The sequence below is a fragment of the Danio rerio genome, chromosome 22 (genome assembly GCF_052040795.2).
Source record: "Danio rerio strain M-AB ecotype USA chromosome 22, GRCz13ab, whole genome shotgun sequence".
Lineage (NCBI taxonomy): Eukaryota > Metazoa > Chordata > Actinopteri > Cypriniformes > Danionidae > Danio > Danio rerio.
Window position 1 is genome coordinate 5,792,501 of NC_141042.1, and position 21,518 is coordinate 5,814,018.

Here is a 21,518-nt window from a genome sequence, read left to right on the forward strand (position 1 = left end):
AAGCACCATTAACAGTACCTCCCCAGCCCCCATTGCCAACCCCACCTGTTTGACCTCCTGCTGTTCTGATCCATTTGGTAAGTGAACCAGTGCATGAATCCAGGCCTTTACAGAGTGGGGTGCCGACCCCCACCTGTTTTAACATCCCAACCAGAGTAACAACAGCATGGATTCACTACAGAAGCTTTCAAGAATAGGTCACAAAATCAAACGAATTTAACACATTTGCCTGCTTTTCCACATTATGGGTTCTGTTTTTGTGGTGGAGGGTGTGTCCCCAAAGTCTGTTAACAACATTGGTGTTGGGTTTCTTGTACCTTCCCTTCCCCGTACATCTCACCTATTCCTTCTGTCCCTCTTCCCCATTTCTCCAACCTATGCCTCTTCGGTCTGAATCAGGGACATGCATGCACAAATCATCAACTCCATTAAGGACTTGCAGTTGGATGGAGAAGATCCACGTAAGCTGCTGCAGTCCTGGGGTCGCCTTCGGTTCCCGCGCCATGCCCTCCAGTGAGTTTGACCCCTGACTCCCAAGTCAGCCCAGAATGGATGGCTCCACTTTGCCGAGCTGTCATGCTTTGGCATCGAAGCCAGTGCTTATGGCTCCTTGCTAAGCTTAGTTCTGAGAAACATTCCCTGTTCCCAAACTTTCACAGCATTTCTTTCCATCTGATTAACTGCGTAACCCCAACCTCCCTTAACCCTGCACTAATAATACTTATCTAACAAGTATGCCAATTATTTAAAGTTGGCTTCGTAATGGTGTATGTTAAAGGAATGGCAAGTTTATGAGCTGGAAACAGTGTGATCTTCATTAGCGCAGACTTCAGCTGCTAGCATGTTGCATGAGCTTATTAGTTTCCGAGACCCACCCATGGAGTCTGTAATGTTTTATGAGGTGTGGAAAGCTGCAAAATCATTGCTTATAGAGACCACAGACATAGAGTACAGTTGAACAAACCTTGTCATCTACCCTAAAGAAGGAATTCCGCTCCCTGTTGATCCCATTCCTCCCTCCCATGACATTCCTGTTTCTATCGCAAAGCCACCTTCATTGTATACATCTTCCACATGTTGGGTTTAAAACACTGCCGATTTGCAAATTTCAGCGCAGAATGTTGACCCATCTCTTTCCACACCGTCAACAACAAATCTTGCATCTGCCTGCTGGTTTCTAGGATCTCAGACATTATGAAATTATGGATTCCATTGGGGATGTTAGACAGATGATCATTCTCGAATGTTCTCGACTTGGCTGTTTTTACACGATTGCATAATCAAGTCTTGTGTATTCTTCGTTATGAGATGCTCCATTAGAACTTCTTTAGTGCCTAGGTGGCCTTACTCATGCCCTATGAAAAAGTGCATGGCTGACTCTACTAACACGATGCACAGCTCTGCTTCTAATCCCAACAAACCACCAACACTATCCCTTATCCTTCTCCACAGGAAAGGCAAGAATCCCAAGACCAAGCAACTCATTCCCAAGGTAAAGTCTTCCCAGTTCTCCCTTTCCCCAATTGTTGAACTCTTGGTGTTTGTTTGAAATTCCATGTGCTGTAAGTGATTTCTGCTGGGTTAGTTACTAGGCTTTAAATATGTCTGTTTTTAAACTTGATTGACTGCTTCCATTCCATATTAATTATGCATGATATTTTGTCTAGAGGCAATCCCCCACCTAAAAACATGATGAAATGTTAGCATTTGCTAGTTAGCATTTGCAGCACAGCTGGTACATTCTTCTTTCCATCATCATTTGTGAAAGTGTAAAGTATATCCAACTTTGTTTATGACTTTCCGTTTCATGTGCGGTGTTGAGTAAATGTTTTGAAGACTCTGCTGCTAGAGCTCTGGCTGGAATGAGAGTTTCCATGCCGTCATTTAGCCGTGGCACTCGCATGGTAGAAGAAAGTCTCTTTGTTTCAAGAGATTCACTCACTGTTTCTATGTGTTTGGGCAGAACCTGCTGGACTCTCGTTCTCTGAAGTTCATAGTTGGCCTTCATGACCGAACCACCAAGTCTTTGCTTCATCTACACAAGAAGAAACGTCCGCCCAGCATCAGTGCCCAGTTTCAAGTAAAACTATCTTAGATTATCCTCATTATTTATGCCTTGTTTTGGGTGGTACAGCAAAAAACTAAAGAAACTCTTAATGGTTTGGTTCCACTTAATGGTGATAAATTGTGAATCATTTTTAATTTTGGTATCTAAAAAATACTGTTAGCTTAGCAACATGATAACATAAACATTTTCCACCATATGCTCTGCGAGATTTATTTGTGTGACTAGAAAACCACTACCAATGTAGGTCTTACTAGGTTTTGTAACAACTAAAAAGTATTTTAAATGCTAGCACCATATGTTATTCTTTATAAGATGTAATAAACTCGAGCCTTTTCATCAGGTCTTCCACTCAATACTATTTCTCATCTCTATTTTGTAGACATCTCTTAGTAAGCTTCTGGAAACGCTGGGAAAGGCAGAACCATTTTTCATACGATGCCTCCGTTCCAATGCAGAGAAGGTGCACAAAACACATCTTTGTTCACCAATATCACTAATTTAAAAAAGCAGGTCTTTTTTTTTTGAACAGTAAAAGTATGCACATTAGAAAATGTTCTAAATAATTTTTTCCGTTATGTTTCACATTCAGAGGGAAATGTGTTTTGATGAGGCACTCATTGTGCAGCAACTGCGGTACACAGGCATGCTGGAAACAGTGCGCATCAGACGGTCAGGCTATGGAGCTAAATACACCTTTCAGGTAACCCAATGCCTTGGCCTTGTGGTTTTGATTAAACAGTTAATGCCAAGCTTTAAACAAAGTGTGTAACCTATCTCTGTTACTGCATTATAGGAGTTTACTGAACAGTTTCGTGTGTTGCTGCCAAAGAATGCTGCGTCCCTGGAGGATATATCATCTCTGTTGCTCAGGCTTGGCTTTGACCACACTACCTACCAGATAGGAAAAACCAAGGTTGGTTGGGTACCATTAGGAGCTTAATTGATGATAATTTTCCAAATATAGATAGTTACATTTATTCTGTAAAAGATAAACATTTATCCTACTTAGTTTTGCACATACATTTTTATGAACATTTTCCAAATGTATGCGCATCTTGCCATCTCCATTCCAAAATGCACTTAAAATAGGTGGATGGAAGTCAATCTTGTTATTGACTTGGCATTAAATCTGTTACTGTTCTTTTTCCACAGGTGTATCTCAAAGAGCTTGAAAGGCAAAAGCTTCAGGACATTTTGCACAAGGATGTCATGTGCAAAATAATTTTTTTGCAACGCTGGTTTAGATCAAAATTAGAGAGAAGGGAGTTTATACGAATGAGAGAGGCAGCCATCTTGATCCAGGTATATCAAAAACATTTGACAAGTTGTCTAATGTTGAGCAGTCTACTCATGTCTGATGTTTGGTTGGTCATGTCTTCAGCGCTCTTGGCGTAGGTTCCGCAAGGAGAAGTTCTACCAAGCGGCGCTTCTGATCCAGACAGCGTGGCGAGGATCCAAACAAAAAGCTCAATATCAAAAAACACGAGGCTCCATCACAAAGATACAGGCACTTGCTAGAGGGCATTCTGCTCGCAAACGGTATATAGTTCTGAAGCTTTCTTAAAGGGATAGTTCATCCAAACGAAATTATTCTGTAATTGTTTGCTCATCCTCCACTGATTCCAAACATGTAGAAAGATTTCAATTTTGGTTAACTAACACCTTAATACACTACATCGGCTCATTGAATGTGATTTGTTTTGGATTTTGGCTTGTTAGGTACTATTTCCTAAAGGAAGAGAAAAGGAAGAAAGAGGAAGAGGAAGCTCAGAGGAAGAAACTGGAGGAGGAGGAAGCAGCTCGACAAGCCAAGGAAGCTAAAGAGGCTGCTAGACAAGCTAAAGAAGCTGAGGAGGCAGCAAGAAAGCTCAAAGAGGAAGAAGATAGAGCAAGGCAAGCCAGAGAGAAAGAGGAAGCAGTCAGAAAACAAAAAGAGCAAGAGAAAAGGGCTGCTAAGCTTGCGTTTGAGGTTGAACAGCAAGAGAAGGAGAAGCCACTACAACAACCAGAAGAACCAACATCAGGAAAGCATCCTGACCAAGACAAGACACTAGTGCTGGATCACGATAAAGTTCCTGTCGGTGTAGAAATTAAAAGTAAAAGCAAGGGCAATCTGGATGATGTGTCTGTGTCAAAAGTGCAGAACCGTTCTGAAAAAGTTACTCAAGCAGAGGCTGGTCCTCAACCTGAGGTCAAGGAGCAAGAGAAGCAAAGTGAGAATGAATCCATCACTCCTCCCAGAGATGAAAATACACAATCGAAACCTATGACTCCAGAAACACCAACTGGGCAAGTCCAAAACCGGACTCCTTCGATCTCCAAACTTCCACCATCGAGAAGTCTGGAGAAACGGGAGCTTAGGAGACAACGTGGCCTAGAGCATAACCAGAGAGAAAGTGAACGAGCAGCTTCAGTCGGAAAAGAGGAAACATCCTTGAAAAGCGTGACTCTTGATAGTCCTGGAAAAGCGGACAACAAGTTAAAGGAGCGGTCTGATAGCAAAACTCTTGATAGTCCTGGAAAAGCAGACAACAAGTTGAAGGAGCGGTCTGATAGCAAAATTCTTGATAGTCCTGGTAAAACAGACAACAAGTTGAAGGAGCGGTCTGATAGCAAAGAGTTGGATCAATACACTTTTGTAGCTTGGAAAGGAGACAAGAACAAGAAGGATCCTAAGGATGCCCCACAGGAACTTGTCCGACCCACTACCTTACCCTTGGATATCCCTTCTCCGGGGATCAGAAGAAATGGCTGTAGTGACTCTGCAATTGCATCTCAATCTGGGATTTCCAAAGAAGAAGCCAGCAAGAAGAAGGAACCATTGAGGAGCAACACTCAGCCAGAAAACCTCATAGCAGGACCTCGTAGTTTAGAGGATAAGAACATCAAAACTCTCCAGTAAGATTTCCTTTTTTGTGAAATATTTCCATTTGTACATTCTTGCACCATTTGGTCCTACAATGATTCTAACAATGCCTTCCATTGAATTTTTCCAATTTTATCAGGAATCGTGGGATCTCTATGTCACTTGATGATGTGTCCAAAATAGGTGGTTCATCACAGGTAACTTGATTTCCCTTGTTTGATTGGTTCCAATGCAAGCTTTCCACTGGGGATTGCATGCAACAAGAAAACTATTCTGCTGTTCTGCTTATAATTGGTACTTTAGGATTGTGCATTACAAATAAAACATTCATTTCAGCTTAAGTTGATCATTCTTCTGTGGCTGATTCAGGGCAAAGCTCGGCAAAGACGCAAGCAGCGGCTCGCCCTTGCACGAATATGTCTCCCCGTTTTAAGTCTTGAAATGGAGGACGCAGAGTACATTCCTTTGGTCTCGTTAAGTCCACTTGAGGTGTTGTATTGCAGCCTGATGTTAGATGCTGTCTTGGGGAGCTGTGGTGTGGGAGCTGCTGGTGGATTAAGTGCTTGAAATCATGGGAAGGATTGCAGATAGCTGAACATTTTGCTACACTGATGAACAATTGTACCTGCTTTTAATTTTGGGCCAAATGCACAGGCTTATGCTGTAAGCCCCAATTGTAATTATAATTTTTTATTCTACCCTGGTGTCGGCCTTTCCAATCCTCCATTTCTTCCCATTAGAGATGCTCCTGCTGAGGATAATGAAATCTTGTTGGTGTACACCAAAGACTTTGGTCTGTTGTCCAGTCATCACAGTTTATGGACAAATTGTAAATGTTGTACCTTCAGATATAAGTGAGTAACTTGGCATGTGCGCACTGGGAAGATTTAGACTTACCTATGTTGCATGACTAAACAAAGTGTACTAATGTAAATGCCGGTGGGCAAAACGACAGGCAGAAAAAAAACATCTTTGGCTTGTTTTTTGTTTTGATTTAACCAGTGGTTCTCACTTTCAGTCCTCAGAACCCCCCACCCATCCTGCACATTTTGTATGTCTTCCTTACTTAACACACCTGATTAAGATCATCAGCTCACTAGCAGAGATTAATGAACTGATGTGTGTCAAATAAGAGAAACATATCAAATGTCCAGGGCAGGGGGTCTCGAGGACCGGAATTGGAAACAACTGGTTTAAACCATCACTTTAAAAACTGGTTAACCGATCTCCATGTTTACATATGAGGATGCAAATTAATTGATTTATGCAAATTCATTTATGCCAAAAAAAAATATTTTTGCTTAAACATTTGTCAAAGAAAACAAAATGACCACTTCCTGAAAAGCTGACAGCAAATATCAAAAGGAAAAATGAGGTTCACTGTGGTAGGAAAAGCAGAGGAATTGCAGATTACATAGGATATAATGGTGAATTTAGTTTCACTTTCACTTTTCTTACATGGCTTAACTTTTTCCTGCAAACTTTTGATCATATGTTTGTGTGCTGTAGTGAAGGAGGTTAAACAAGTAAAAAAAAGATGTGTGAGAAGCAAGTGTCAGAAGCATAAAGTTGCACAGCGCCACCTTGTGTACAGAAGTATTTCTGTTTTTGTTTTTTTTAATTAAGCGCCATCTAGTGTCAGGAAGTAATTTAGCACGGTTGCTCTGCTTATCACCATTAAAAAATTGCTTGGGTGTGAATGCCGAATTGTCTAGAAAAATGTGGATGATAGGTGCAAGTGATTTTCTTCCCAATATGCATGAGCTTTTGTCATATTTGACTAAAATGGCCTTCACTACTGTTTACTTTGACACCTAAGGGGCTTTTTAAAACTGTACAAACTGGAAAACAGACTAAATCTTCAAATAATAATCGGAAACCACTTATTGCTTCTATCGTCCCAGATTCTTTCAGTCTTTCAAAAATGTATTGATTTATTTTCAAGTAATCATTGCACTTTATAATTAACCTGATTTGGGATCCAAATGGGAGGTATTCACTTGACTGGCTTTAGCTTCCTCTAGGGTACTATCTACACAGGAAGAAGGAACTTTCACTGTGACACCCTGCCCATTATGCCATTGTTACCTAATCAGTACCAGTTTGTTAATATGCAATAGGCTGTGCTGCATAAAACTAAGTGTTCATTCGTTTTGGTGTAGACGCGTTCCACCACTGAGGCTGGTCCTGACAGATTGAAGGCCAACACATTAAAGGAAAAAGTCCACGACACCCACAGTCTGCAAGATGCATCGCCTGCTCAGCCGTCAACACCAGAGAGGTATTATCCTGCCCAGCAGTATTACCAGTTAACCACCTTCTGTTCCTATCAAGCTATTTTTTTCTTCGCCTAAATTTTTGAAGAGGACTATTCATCTGTGGCGAATATTCTACGCATTTCACAATTCAGCAATGTGACTACATTTACATGCGCACAAATAATGCGATTATTTACGATAACCCGTGTAAAAACGTAATCACTTACCAATCAACTTGCATGTAAGGAGCAAAGTTTGTTAACCCATTAACATGATATTTCCATTATTCCTATTATTCCCTAAGAATTGTTGTTTTTCTTACTGCCGTTATTCACGTGCTTCACTTTAAAGCACAAATAATAGAAACGTAATAGACAAATAACATGCTTATTTGACATTAAAGAAATGTGATGGCAATGCCACTTCAGCTGTGCTTGACTGCAGTGCATTCACGTTCTATGCACCGCTTGCGCACTTTGGTCAAAACGACAACAATGCGATTTGGGTGTTTACATGCCTGTAGGCCTGTTGACCTTATTCTTCACGTACAAATGGGTGCTGCCATGACTGATTTCACGCTGCCACCATTTTTAAAAGTAAAATCGAGGCTGCGGTGGGAAGAAACCCAGAAGTATCGTTGGGAGTTACATAGGAACGTTGTGTAGCTGACTATATTTTATCAGCGAAGAGAAAGTACACAAATGTATAGCTTCACCGCCTTCCGAGTGACCCGAAGGTCCGTTCTGAATGTATGGTGAAAATAAAATAGGGAAATCAGAGCTCTTTTTCTGCTAAGTTAAGGGGACCGGCACTAGTTAGCTAACGTTTTCTTTCCCAAACACATGTTTTAGATGCCGTTTATCAAACTCGAGTTACTGAACTGATTCTTTCACTATATTAGACTCGTCACGATACTGAATTAAAAGAAAAAACTACAATTTCCTGTTAACATTTAAGGCACTGCTGATGGCTTTCTTAAAACAGTGCTGATTTACCATTGTTGATGTACCACGTGTTTAACAGAAATGATTGTGATTGACTGAGTAGGTCTGCAGTTCACCCTTCCCTGTTTACCGAATACAAACACAGACGAGCGATCCGCTTCATGACTCGACTGATCTTCACAGCTGCTTCGCACTCCAGTCTCCGTGTATCTGTGTTTGCACTGGGTGAAGAGCGGTAAACTGTGGAGCACTGGCGAACACTATGGTAAATCAGCGCTGTTTATGAACGCACTCAGGGGCACTTGAATGTTAGCGAGAAATAGACGTTTTTAAAACTCCCGTACCGGGACAACACTATTACAGACTACACGAGGGTGTGCTACAGAGGACTGCAGTGTTTTATCACTCACCCGGTTACATAGGCTGAAGCAGGGAAGCATCCCCACGGTGTTTAAACTAGTGCCATGAACTGAAGCCTAGGAGGACACTTGAGCATATTACTCTTAAAGAGATTGTGATGTTGTTTGATGCTTAATTGCTTTTAATAGTTTAAATTACACTTACTGAAAGATATTAAAGTGATGTTTACACCATTTCTGCATTTCGAAATCTCGTCAACAGCTGGAGGTTTGTAGTCCACAGCATGTTACTGCACTGTTTACAGTGCTGGTCCTATACTTCCGGGTTTCTTCCCACCACAGCCTCGCTTTGGTTCTTTAAATTGGCGGCCGCGTGAAATAAGGGTATTGGAATCTTTTTGTCTTGAGACTTCCATTGATTTTATTTTTTAGACATTAAAAATGTCTCGTTATGCTGCTTGATGTTGCAAACGGATATTTTCTCATTACATTATTGTACTTTTTATGTATAGCCATGAAAGTTTGTCGAGGAAGTGGTTTTACCATTTATTATTCCTAGTCATTTCTCCCATAGGCAATTGAATCGAAGTTCTAAAACAAACGCAAAAACGAGCACACTTTCGCATCGAAAAATAAGGTCAATACTTTGAATAAAATGAGCATACGCCATTTATGGTAATATAATTATGGTTACAGCAGTTATAAACTTAATCGCAATATTTGGATCAAATTATTGCGTTTTCTTGTGGTAAAGTTTAATGGAAATATCAACAAAATCGCATTATAATCTCATTAAGATGTAGACTCAGTGTGTGAAATAGAGCATAGGTTGAAACTTTAATAGATTTGCATAGAGCAATACTGTCTAAAAATAATTAATGACTCTCCCGGAACTTTGCACCCAAATGTGTAGTCTTATCTGCAGACGAGCATGATCACACAGGAAATCTGACTCATTAGGACTCATGGGAAAATACTTGCTCACTTGCCTGGCTTACATCAGTGGTACCTACTCATATGTCTGACTCTTGGCATAGGTTACAGACTCCCTTATATAGATATAGAGCATCTGCTTTGAGATTAGACAAATTCCTGAAATTCTCTGCAACATCTGAGTGTTTTGATCGTAAAATCCCTCGCCTGATGAGACCTCCCAGCTAGCTGTGCCACTGTTTCACTAAAGTGTAAGCTTGTCAAGTTGTGACGTATTGGGAGGGGTGTATGGTATGAACAGAATGTTGTTTCATGGTAATGATATAGTTCATATAGTTATTTATATAGATTGGCATTCCAAAAACTCAACAAAAAGAGTTATAATATATAAACTTATATATTTCAGAAATAAAAACTCCTTTTGTTTTGGACTGTTAGACATATTAGGGATGCACTGTATTCGATTTATGTATTTATTTTAGCTTATTTTGAATATTTCAAAACTCTGGCTGATGTGTTATCTTTTCTGTTTACATTTGTTTTGGGAAGCGTTATGCGCCATTCACACTAGCAGCGACTCTGTAGTTGCCTGTCGCTCTGGGTGGTGACCTGCTGCAAATGCAGGGGTGTGTAGGTCTACAGCACAGAGAATACAATCGGCCTCTGAATGGTCTGAGAGAAGATCATGTGAGCTCAACTGGAGCTCTCATTGGTTGTTGCTAAAGAAAGTTACTGTTTATTTATTTACTTTGCCGCATTGCTCGACACACCCACCTGATCGCCAATAGTCGCTGTTGCTCATGTAGACAGGGGTCGCTGCAAGTCGCTCAGTCTCTATTGAAATGAACTTGTCGCTCTGCCGCTGCGAGTCACTCGTAGTGTGAATGAGGCTTTAGTTTACAGCTTGTATTTTGAGATTATCATTCTCCCTAAGTGTTAGCTTCTTATAATAAATTGTAATCAGACTTGTGATTTTTATAAACCCTATTTGATGCTTTGTTCCTAGAACTTTTGTATTAAATTAAATTTATTATTTATTAAACCTTGTCTATTATTAGCTGTTTCTGAGAGATATAGTAAGGAAAATAGATTAAAAGAGCTTTGTTTGATTGCTCTCAAAGTCAATAAGTCAACACTTTTTTTCATGTGCTCAATATATTAAAAGACAGGTGGGCATTAGGACCTTGGGGAGTCTGTTAGTCGGCAGAAGCTGTAGCTATACACAACTGACTGAGGAATATTGAACACGGAGTTATTCTGTACTCACATTCACAGTTTTAACTCGGTAATCCAAAACAGTTCATAACTGGTAAATGTTCACCTCAGATATTTACCCTGACATTTGTTTCTCATGTGCAGCATCTTGCTCAGTTACATTAATTAACCATGCCCACTTGTATTACATGCTGCAATATACATGAAACAATACAATCTATTATTGTTGACAATTTTTGTCCATGCTAATCATATATACTGTCATACCACTCAGTCAGAACGTAAAGAATGCAGTTTCCAGGTCAAAACCTCTATGCATTTATGAGCCGTTAATGAAAACCCGTCATATTACAAATGAAAGCAACAGTCGTTTACAAAATCATGGTGTATACTACAGTCTCAGGACTGCTGCTTCCCATATGCAAATATTTAAGCGATTTATTCAATTCAATTCTTGTTTATTTCGATAGCGCGTTTACAATGTAGATTGTGTCAAAGCAGCTTAACATAGAAGTTTTTGTAAATTGCCATTGCGTCAGTCCAGTTTTCAGAGCTCAATGCTGAAAGTCCAAACACTCCAGAGGAAATCCATCGATGCGCAGCTCCACAAGTCCCAAATCAAGCAAGCCAGTGGCGACAGTGATGAGGAACAAACTTCACCAATTGACGAAGGTGAAGGGGGAAAAAACCCTGAGAGAAACCAGGCTCAGTTGGGCACGACCATTACTCCTCTGGCCAAACTTTTTGTGCAGATTTATAAAGGATGAATCATTGTTTGTCCATCTCAGATTAGGAATATAAACATTTACAATCATGACTTTCTCTAGTATTAAAGCACACTGTATTAGTGCCATTCGGTGAGCCGCCTCGTGTTCGTTCGTTTCTGTGATTGACTTCATTGGCCAATGGGGGAAATGACTATAAATATTAAACATCAGAAAACGGTCAAGCTACTTGCTCCACAAACAAGTGTGTTAATGACTATACTTAAAACCAATAGGAAAACACCAATTTGCAACATCAACAATCAGCAAGTTTTTTGTTATGGTTAAAAATCAATGGAAGTGAATGAAACTGGAAGTATTGGGTTCCAATAGGTCAATAGTTTCATTGGTCAGTGATTGAATAGATCAATTCAATTGGATTTGAAAACTGTGACGTCAGACTTAACAAGCAGATTATTATTAATAAAAGCCAAAACTGCCTAATACAACTCTGCAATTTGATTCCATAGGACAACAGGGTTTTTCAGAAAGATCCTGAAGAAGCGTCCTCATAAAGAAGCCCAGACCCCGGAAGACGGAGACGTGAGCCTGGCATCCATTTTGGATCATAAAGAAGGTGCTTATTGTATAAGAATCATGATTTATTTAATAGATTATTCAGTAGCACTGTATTTTAAGGTACATTTCTCACTATTCGCACCATTGGCTATGACGTTTAGCTCAGTAAACTCCTAATTTGCTGTTTATTAATAGGTATTAAGGTAGTAGTTGGGTTTATATATTGGGTGAGGTTAGGGATGTAGAATAAGATCATGCTGAATATGTACTTTAGAAGTACTAATAAAGAGCCAGTATCTTAATAACTTAATAGGCAAACGCTAGTTATTAGTGAGAGTTGGTCCTTATACTTAAGTGTTACTGATCATGCTTTTCCATCAATAATTCTGTTGTGTGTTTTTCGTAGCCACTTCTCCGACACGCTCGCACAACTCAAAGCCTCAGTCGGGCCGTCCCGGTCGCACGCCCAGCATCATGATCAGTCACTCTACGAATCGAGCCTCTGAACAGTGGAACGCATCGTTAAACCGTGTGATCACCAACGCCAATGAGCTGCGCCATCTTGATGAGTTTCTGGGCAATCAGGTCTGAAGAATACACCACTGTATGATTATTAAAGGAAACCCTTGGTATTAATACTTTAATCCCTTAACACTGGAACTAACCGAATTCTATAACTACTATAAGAGGTCATATTTACAATCAAAGCTTCTATTGAGATATTAAAATTAGGCTTTAAATGTCTGTCATAATATTTAATGAAGTCACCACCCTAAAAATACTATCTTTCTGGCAGTGCAGTCTATGAATGTATAGTTGGGCTACGTTAGACCACCTGCGAACATCCACAATTTGCTTTCATTTTCCCTTTCTCAAGCAGGGGAGAAGGCTTTTGTGCTGTTTTGAAAGACAAATGTGAAGTATAGTTATGTGTTTGCCAACAGTTAGTTGTTTTTGATGGCAGGAAGTTGCTAGGCAACAGAGGCATGCATATTTAAAGTTACAGGGAAAGTACTGTAGATATGTTGACTGCAATGGTAATTATAGGTAGAAATAATCAGAACTCTTTTAATAAAATAACAATGTCAGACGAAAATATACACACTTTTTTTTAAAGTCAGGGGATTACAGATATTTGGGTTTTATTTCAACAAAGTTATTAAATTGCAACATTTTGAAATGGGCATAATCGGTACAGTAGTTCTAGTGTTAAAGGATAGTTTGCCCACAGTTTGCCCTGTGGAACCCAAAAGATGATGCACTGAAGAAAGCTGGAAAAAAGATTAGCCATTGATATCCATAGCTGGAACATGCAATACCATCAAAAACAAAATGTTCTTTTTTTTTTTCCAACATTCTTCAGTATGTCACCTTTTATGTTTAACAGAAGGTTAGAGTCTCTTAAAAGTGAGTAAAGAGTGAGGAAACTTTCATTTTTGGTTGAACTATATTTTAAATGTAATGTAAAAGATGTCATTTAAATGGACAGTATGTACTTTTCACCACTAGAGGGTGTGTATTCACAACAAACAAATGGGGAGTGGGGAATCACAGGAGTTTCAGTACATCCTACTCTTCCAGAAATAGTCCAAAGTAAATGTTTATTTATGGATGTCCTTCATTGGTCGTAACAGAGGGTTTCCCTCTAACTATTTGTTGTTGATGTGTGACTAAAGAGTGTAAAAAAATTATTTGTTTAGGTGAACGACCTGCGTTCTCGGGGAAAGCAGCTTTCAGGAACGGAGCAAATCTTCATAAATGCAACCATGCAGTTTCGAGAAAACATCAAGGGGATGTACTCCATATCTGTGAGTAGAGTGAATACAACACACACACACCCTTAAGTCCTGTGCACACCAGGATGATTTTCACTCGCACTTATCACCTACATTTATCATCCTATGACTAAATAGAGGGCGGCAATGTGTAAACGTGACATTTAAAAAATTAAATAAACATTCCTGTCTCCTTTAGCTCGTCACTTTAAAAAATGATCAACCAATGGGATTGGTGCTTTTGTGCCTTCAGCCTCTGAAGTTAAAGTACAACACCAATTGGTGGCGCTCATGCACAAAACTGTTTGATTGCAGATAAAATAGGATTTAATGACGAGTTTCTTTTCACTTAGTTTTCTTTCCTGACTTGTAACATTTTCCTTCAGACTTTTGACCTAGTGCTGAAGAGGAAAAAGCTTACGCAATAAATGAATAAGGAAAAGCATGAGGGTGACTCTACTTGTGACACTTGCTCGCTTCAAACAAGTAGTACAGTTGCACAGCGCCATTTCATTAGCGCGTTTTCATTAGGTGCCATTAAATGTAAGGTTGTTCAACGTCTTTGTTACTGTTGTAACCATACCTGCCAACACTCCTGTTTTTCCCGGGAGTCCCCGATATTTCAGACCCATCTCCCGCCACCCTCCTGTTTTGTTATTTCTCCCAGAAAACTTCATCATTTTGGTACGGTCTGTGAAACCCCTGGTTGCCAACATTGGCCAACACCAGTTCTCAAGAGTGTTAAGCTGCGGTCACACTGCACTTTTCTCCCCATAGACTTCCATTCATACACACGCGAATGCGTCAGACCGTAAACGCAAGTTTGTGCGTCAAGTTTCACACTTCACTGCATTGCAAAGTTCAAGCTTGATGAACATTAATCTGCAAAATCGCATCACTTGAATGTGAGAGACCAATCAAGGATCAAAACTTGAACTCTCTGGACAGAAATTTTAAATATGGAGCATTCGCTCGCTTTTTTTAAACGTCTAATCATATTGTTTTTAAACCAGAATTTTAATTTCAGTGTATGCCTAATATTTAGAATACTTGGAGAAAAAAAAACTCAAGTCAATGTTTTTCATTCCTCCTCTCTTCACACATCTGTAGAAACCACAAATCGGGTATAAGGCTTTGATGAACTCCTACCAGAATAAAGTGATCATTCTGGCGACAGAGAAGCAGAAGGGCGAAGTCCCGCTGGTGGTCAATCTCTTCCAGTCAGTTCTGGATATTTTCATCCGAGCGGAAATCAAAAAAGAAGAAGCCGAACCAGCCAAGGTCAGAGTTCATGCGTCCCCTCTTAACTCTAGAGACTTCTGTTATCTAATTTGCATTTAAAGTTTTAATTTATCTTGTAAAATCTCTTATAGCCACCCAAAGGTCGTAAGATGAGGAAGAAAAAGGGCAAAGGCGTAAGTATCTCTGTTTGATCTATCCATCCTAAAAAGTTGACTCCATTGACTTGTGCGTAGAGTGAAAATGTAAACATTGTATCTGGATTTAGTTGGAGAATGCATTGGACCATGTGTTTACACACTACCAAGTCAACATCATGCAGTCCTGTGATCAGTGCACCTCCTACATCTGGGGAATGGAGAAAGCCTACATGTGCAGTTGTGAGTATCTCCGAGTCTCAATATAAGTTCAAAATCTGAATTTTCATCAATGTTATAAATTGATTATAACAAAACCTTTTAAATAAACATTCATATTAAATACATAAAATACATATATGAAGTTGCACAAACAACAAATCTAAAAATTAGCTTGAATGGAATTAGACCGTTAGCATCTCACTCCAAAATAAAGCACTTTTCCTATTTAAAGCTTGATTCTTCTGACTTTTCCACTGTAATAATCAAGGATCTTTGCTGCGGTACAATGGCTGGAGCAGGGGCAATGATATCACTACCTGAAAACATTACCCATCTACGTAACAGTGCTGCCTAATATCATTGTGCCTGCTACAGTCATGGTACAGCAGCAAATGTCCTTGATTATTACGCCAGAATGAGAATATAGTTCTACTTTTTTTTTATCTTATGACTGTCTTAGTACATGATTTAACTACAGAGGAGTCAAGCTTTAAGTAGGAAAATTATTGAAGCTCTCTGGCCATTTTTGAGTGAGATGCTAATGGTTTAATCTGATTCAATGATTTATGCTAAGCTAATAGTGCTCACGACAGACCTGAAGATTGGCTAAATGTATTCAATAATGTTAAAGCTTAAAAATGTAAGTCTTTAATATGAAAGGAATGTAGAGTTCCTTTAAGGCACAGATGCCCAAAGTTAGTCCATTCAAACCTTTGATTTGGCCCACCATCCCATTTGAGGAAAGAGGGAGAATGATGGTGTATATGGTGAAATATCTTTTGACAGAGATAGTCATTTTGAATTTAATGTAACATTTTGTTTGTTTGTTTTGAAAATGAATCTGATATTTTAAAATGTAAATACTGTCACTTGACGAATAGGGGGCAGTGGACAAGACATAGCCAAGCAAATCAAGGGAAAGGCAGACCCAGCTTAGTGTAGTCATCATTGAACTCCATTGTGTTATTAATAGGATTGTTTATGTTTTTACTGTAATTACTTATGCAGTTTTTATATACTGTGTTAGTGTAAATAATTTAAAGCAATGTTTTCTAGTTATTTTAAATATTAGGATATAAATTAGGAAATCAGTCATGGAAACTTTATTACATTTGGCCCACAGCCCTCAATCAAGTTAGTTTTTTGACCCTTCATAAGAAAGGGCTTGGGCACCCCTGCTTCAGGGTTTCATCTTTATTAAGAATGTTCATGAAGACCTCTTTGTTTTGTTTCAGATTGTAAAATGGTTTGCCATAAGAAGTGCATTTGTAAGATCGTCACAGACTGCTCAACCTTCAGCTCCAAGAAGGTAAGCGTTCAGTCTTCTGAGCATTTTAAAGAAGGGTTTTAAGGGATAGTTCACCAAAAAAATGAAAATTTACTCCCTATTTGCTGACACTCAAGTGGTTTCAAACCTGTATGAGTTTCTTTATTCTGTTGAACACAATTTTGAAGAATGTTGCAAACCGATAACCATTGACATCCATAGTAGAATGGAAGTCAATGCTTAATTTAGGGGTGGCCAACCTTGTTCCTGGAGAGCCACCTTCCTGCAGATGTCAGTCGCTACCCATATCAAACACACCTGAACCAATTAATTAGGACCTGAACACCACATGATAATTACAGGCAGGTGTGTTTAATATGGATTGCAACTGAAATCTGCAGGAAGGTGGCTCTCCAGGAACAGGGTTGGCCACCCCTGGGTTAGTGGAATAGGATGGTTATTGGAATGAATAATGGAAGTCAATGCTCACAGAATTCCAGGGTTACCTTTGAATAATAACAATACAGTCTCCCATTCGCTAGCTTTATTTTTATCTTGCCTAAATTACTAAACCCTAAAAACCCCAGAACATTCCCCAAACAAAACCCCTGCGCCTCTTAGTGGACACCGAGCAAGCATAACTTAACATCCAGCATTTTTTTTTTTGTAAATATCTTTATCGGTGTTTATCAGAAAACAGAAAGTCAAACAGGTTTGGAACAAGTGAGTAAATGATGAGAACTTTAAGCTTTTATTAAAGATATACTGTTGTTTGTGTGCTGTGGATCTAGTGTGAAGATGAGCCTGGATCCAATCACTTTGGTGTACGCGTCGGCAACCTGGTCAACAATAAAACTCCAGTGCCGATTGTGCTGGAGATAATGCTGGAACATGTGGAAATGAACGGCCTATACACGGAGGGCATTTACAGGAAATCCGGCTCTGCCAACCGCATGAAGGAGCTCCACCAGCTGCTGGAAGCAGGTAAACCATCAGGAAGATCAGGATAACTCTGTAGCACACTGGGAAGGCGACTTGTCTGTATTGTCAGTTATACTACTGGGTGACTTATCCTCAACAATGCTTGATTCTGATTGGTCAATAATGACATTCAAAGATATGTAATTCCCAGATAACAACCACTGAAACTAATAACACAAAGTGTTATTCATAATACTATGAATCTTCCTGACCATTAGTGAATATATTCATATACATATTTTAATGCTTAAAGGGCAGCTATCATGCCCCTTTTTACAATATTTATAAAAAGTCTTTGATAAGTCTAGACTGTAGACTGTTGCTTTAAATCCAAATGAGATTGGGATCTGTGCTCGCCAAATTCCTAATGATCTCCAGTAGGTAAGGTGCTAAAACTCTAATGGCAACGGCTGCTTCTCACTTAGTGCTGTCTAGGCTAATGAGATAGTCACTAATGGGCGGGGCTTTCCTACCTCTGTTGACACATACAAAGGGAGAATGTCAATCAAAGTGTTTGTTCAGACTGTTTATATGAAGAGTGCTTATATTTTTACCATTAGAGGTTGACTATACTCACATACTGTTGCAACACAGCCCCTTGAAAAGTGATTTTTGCATAATTAAGCTGCCAAAGAGCCAAAAGACGCAAAGCTGACAGAAACTAAATTGGCTGAATGGAGCATACATTAACCGACATATTACTTCTTCACAAGATGGCGCCAAACAGTCAAAAACATGGCTTGACAGACAAGCAGATGCATATTAATGTAGATCTAAGAACGTATTGTTATTTAGCAGTTGTCATTTTGGAATAACATACCATGTTGTTTTTAAGACTGCTTATTGTCATCAGTCTTTTAAATATTCTGGGGCATTGCTATGGAATAAACCGCCTCTGGATATTAAACGTATATCAAATCTGGTTGGTTTTAGTTTAAACTCTAAAAGCTGGCTGTTAAACAAAATAGTATGTTGTTACGAACTCAAACCTTGCTTGGCTCCACACAGCAAGCCAGACCTGTAACAATAAATAATATTAAATAAAATAATTAAAACTCCTCTAAATTAATGAGGAGCCCGGAGTCTCATCTCCCGTTTAAAAGACAACAACAAAAACAGGAAATAACGTTAAATCAAATTAATTTGACGTATAAATTTTCAAAAAGGAGACAATAAAAAACTTGCGGAGGTAAATGCCAAAATAACAAACAAAACTCAACAGCTAACTAAGTTTTTAACCCTCTTACCTGCACATGAAATTAAACCAAAATAAAATAACCTTCACTTACTAACCACAAAACATGAGGAAAAAGTAATACAACAAAAAGGCACCCTCCTCAGCACACGTGTCTCCGTATATCTCAAAGTCAACACTCAGCAATCACTTTTAACAATTTAGCCGAGTAAAAATACAACACAATTTGTACTCCACAAAACAATCAACAAAAGCCGGGAGAGAGGAGACTCTTCGAACGATGTTCCAGTCCGGTTTAAATCGTCTCCACAAACAAGCCGGCCTCCACGTGCTGGCTGGCACCTGATACACTGCACCTGTGCGGCAATGATGAACCTATTTGGAGACAGAGAAGGCGGAGACAAGAGAACCACACACAATACACACAAAAACCTCAAGCTTTAAAACATTATAAACTGAATTATATCCGTTCAAGTAGCAGTAATCTAATCATTTTGTGGTGAAATTTACAGCATTAAAAGCAACAGGGTAAAGCATGTTCACTGACTGCTCTGAGTATTTCCGGGTATTTATTTCCTTATTTCCGGGTACTCATATTTCCTTAGTATTTATTTAGTTATATTATATTTATATTATCATTTAATTTAAAGAAAATAGGCTACGTAACATATGTTGATAGATTTTACAGTATGTTTTAATGTTTTTTGTGATACTCTAAATTTTATATGTAGCGTCACAGTGTACCTGTTATTGGAAGTAGTATAATCTGTACTTCACATCAAGGACCACAATGGAAATAAGTTTTGTTTGAGTGTATTCACTTTTTTGTCAAATCAAAAAGAAAAGAAAGAAACCTACCTTGGAATGTCATGACTGACCAATCAAAATCAAGTATTCTGCACAGCCGTGTAACAATCTGTGATAACAACCAGCTGGATGTACATTATCCCTTACTTAATGCTGATAAATGATTGTGTTTAATGACCGCATGTGTGTGTAGGCCCAGAGAACGTGTGTCTGGAGGATTACCCCATCCATGCTGTTACCGGTTTGGTCAAACAGTGGCTCAGGGAGTTGCCAGAACCTCTCATGACCTTTACGCACTACAATGACTTCCTCTATGCCATAGGTTGGTCCTTATTATGGCTTTGTGTTGTCTTTTTAGTAGCCTTCAGACTTGTTAGAACTTCTGTTGTCTTTCTGCCGCAGAACTACCTGAGAAGCAAGAGCAATTGCAAGCGATTTACAGAGTTTTGGAGCAGCTGCCGACGGCCAACTTTAACACATTGGAGAGACTCATTTTCCACCTTGTCAGGTACGTTTATGCAGTACTCTAGAATTGTGGGTACATTTGATTCTCCATGATCAGCCTTGTTATTTTTCAAACACATGAAACTTGATGGAATAATTTTCAATAATACCATAAATTGTCAATTTATATTTAAAAATAATGTTTGCATGTGTATTTAGCCACATTTTGTCTTAAAGATATTAGCTTGAAGTCAAAACTTGCTATGTTTATTTTGCTAGCTCACATTGATATTCCTAAAGTGAATAATTAATCTGTGCAAGTTAATCTACTGGGAAATAAGTGTTTGTTTTGGTGATCTTCAATGAAAGTCTGAGCATTTGCTTTAACGTGTGTTGGTCCTTCTATTGATGTCATCTGAGCGCTTTTATAGCATATTCATACCCTCACTTACCGTTAGTTTGCTATTTAGGGAATGATGCGCAAAAAGAAAGCCCCACCCCTACTTAATATTCTGTTTCATATTCAGAATCAACGTACTGAAATGTAAGTCTCCGCTACTTCCATTTCATGCAGACTTTAAAGACTCCCACTATACCTATTTTTTTGTCGCCACCTTCTGAATTATACATTCAATTTCAATGATCATTAAGTAGTGAAGTCTAATTGAAATCATTTTGAGTGTTTACAAAGTTAAATATATGCACTAAACATCTATCTCCTGTATTAACTCTGTTGCATCTGCCATAAAAAGACTGTAATAACAATTTGTAAAGCACAGATTAAAAACAAGACCACAAAACAAGACTTCCTCTGGTGGGACACTCTGAAAAACATTGTCATTATTCTTCTCAGTAATTTGTACAAAATGTTTAAGATACACTAGTGCAGTGTTTCTCAACCATGTTCCTGAAGGACCACCAACTATCCATGTTTTGGACGTCTCCTCTGTCTGTTTCACCCATTACAAGTCTTTTAGTCTCTGCGAACCAGGTGTGTTTGGCTAAGGAGATATGGAAAATGGGCAGAGCTGGTGGTCCTTCAGGAACATGGTTGAGAAACACTGCACTAGTGTTTCTTGGATTAATTATATGTCAACTCTGTTAGGGTGATATTTCAGTGAATTTCTCATTCACTTTTTATAAACAATATTATGATGATTATACATCAAATCGTGTTTTAAACATGCCATAAGGTGTCCGGTTTAAAGTTAGCATCATGAGCTAAACACACAATGATTGAAAATGTCAACTGTGTTATTCTCAACTATTAAAAAAGTTTAACAATATGTTAAGCAACAAACATAGTTGTCGGTGAATATTTTGGTCTTTGGTTCTGACGCGTTTGTTGCTTGAACGGCTCAATAAAAAAGTGAAATGTCCATACCTTTACAAATAAAGTTGGATATTCCAATCCATTTATTGTCCATTTTGTCAAAATGAAAAAAAGTAAACACCAAAAACAACATAAACTCGTTCTAACAGCCTGGCGGTCAAAACGTTTGTTTGACCTTCTTCTACAAATCTC

General features: G+C 38.8%; 1 protein-coding gene across 50 annotated transcripts in view; it reads left to right on the forward strand.

Annotated features, from left to right (window-relative positions):
• myo9bl (myosin IXb-like) overlaps nucleotides 1–21,518 on the forward strand; it is a 99,188-nt gene that overhangs the window by 67,866 nt on the left and 9,804 nt on the right. For 22 of the 50 annotated variants that reach the window (XR_015521022.1, XR_015521024.1, XR_015521025.1 and 19 more), the window contains 20 exons: nucleotides 1,453–1,492; nucleotides 1,964–2,080; nucleotides 2,448–2,528; nucleotides 2,658–2,768; nucleotides 2,862–2,981; nucleotides 3,221–3,370; nucleotides 3,450–3,607; nucleotides 3,788–4,966; nucleotides 5,074–5,131; nucleotides 7,097–7,215; nucleotides 11,878–11,984; nucleotides 12,333–12,511; nucleotides 13,627–13,734; nucleotides 14,812–14,982; nucleotides 15,075–15,116; nucleotides 15,209–15,320; nucleotides 16,535–16,608; nucleotides 17,358–17,550; nucleotides 19,743–19,871; nucleotides 19,952–20,057. Coding sequence is in view for 17 of the 50 variants with exons in the window: in XM_087302223.1 (XP_087158349.1) it covers nucleotides 1,453–1,492; nucleotides 1,964–2,080; nucleotides 2,448–2,528; nucleotides 2,658–2,768; nucleotides 2,862–2,981; nucleotides 3,221–3,370; nucleotides 3,450–3,607; nucleotides 3,788–4,966; nucleotides 5,074–5,131; nucleotides 7,097–7,215; nucleotides 11,878–11,984; nucleotides 12,333–12,511; nucleotides 13,627–13,734; nucleotides 14,812–14,982; nucleotides 15,075–15,116; nucleotides 15,209–15,320; nucleotides 16,535–16,608; nucleotides 17,358–17,550; nucleotides 19,743–19,871; nucleotides 19,952–20,057 (3,354 nt within the window). In the remaining 33 variants the exon portion in view is untranslated. 50 annotated transcript variants of the gene reach the window in all.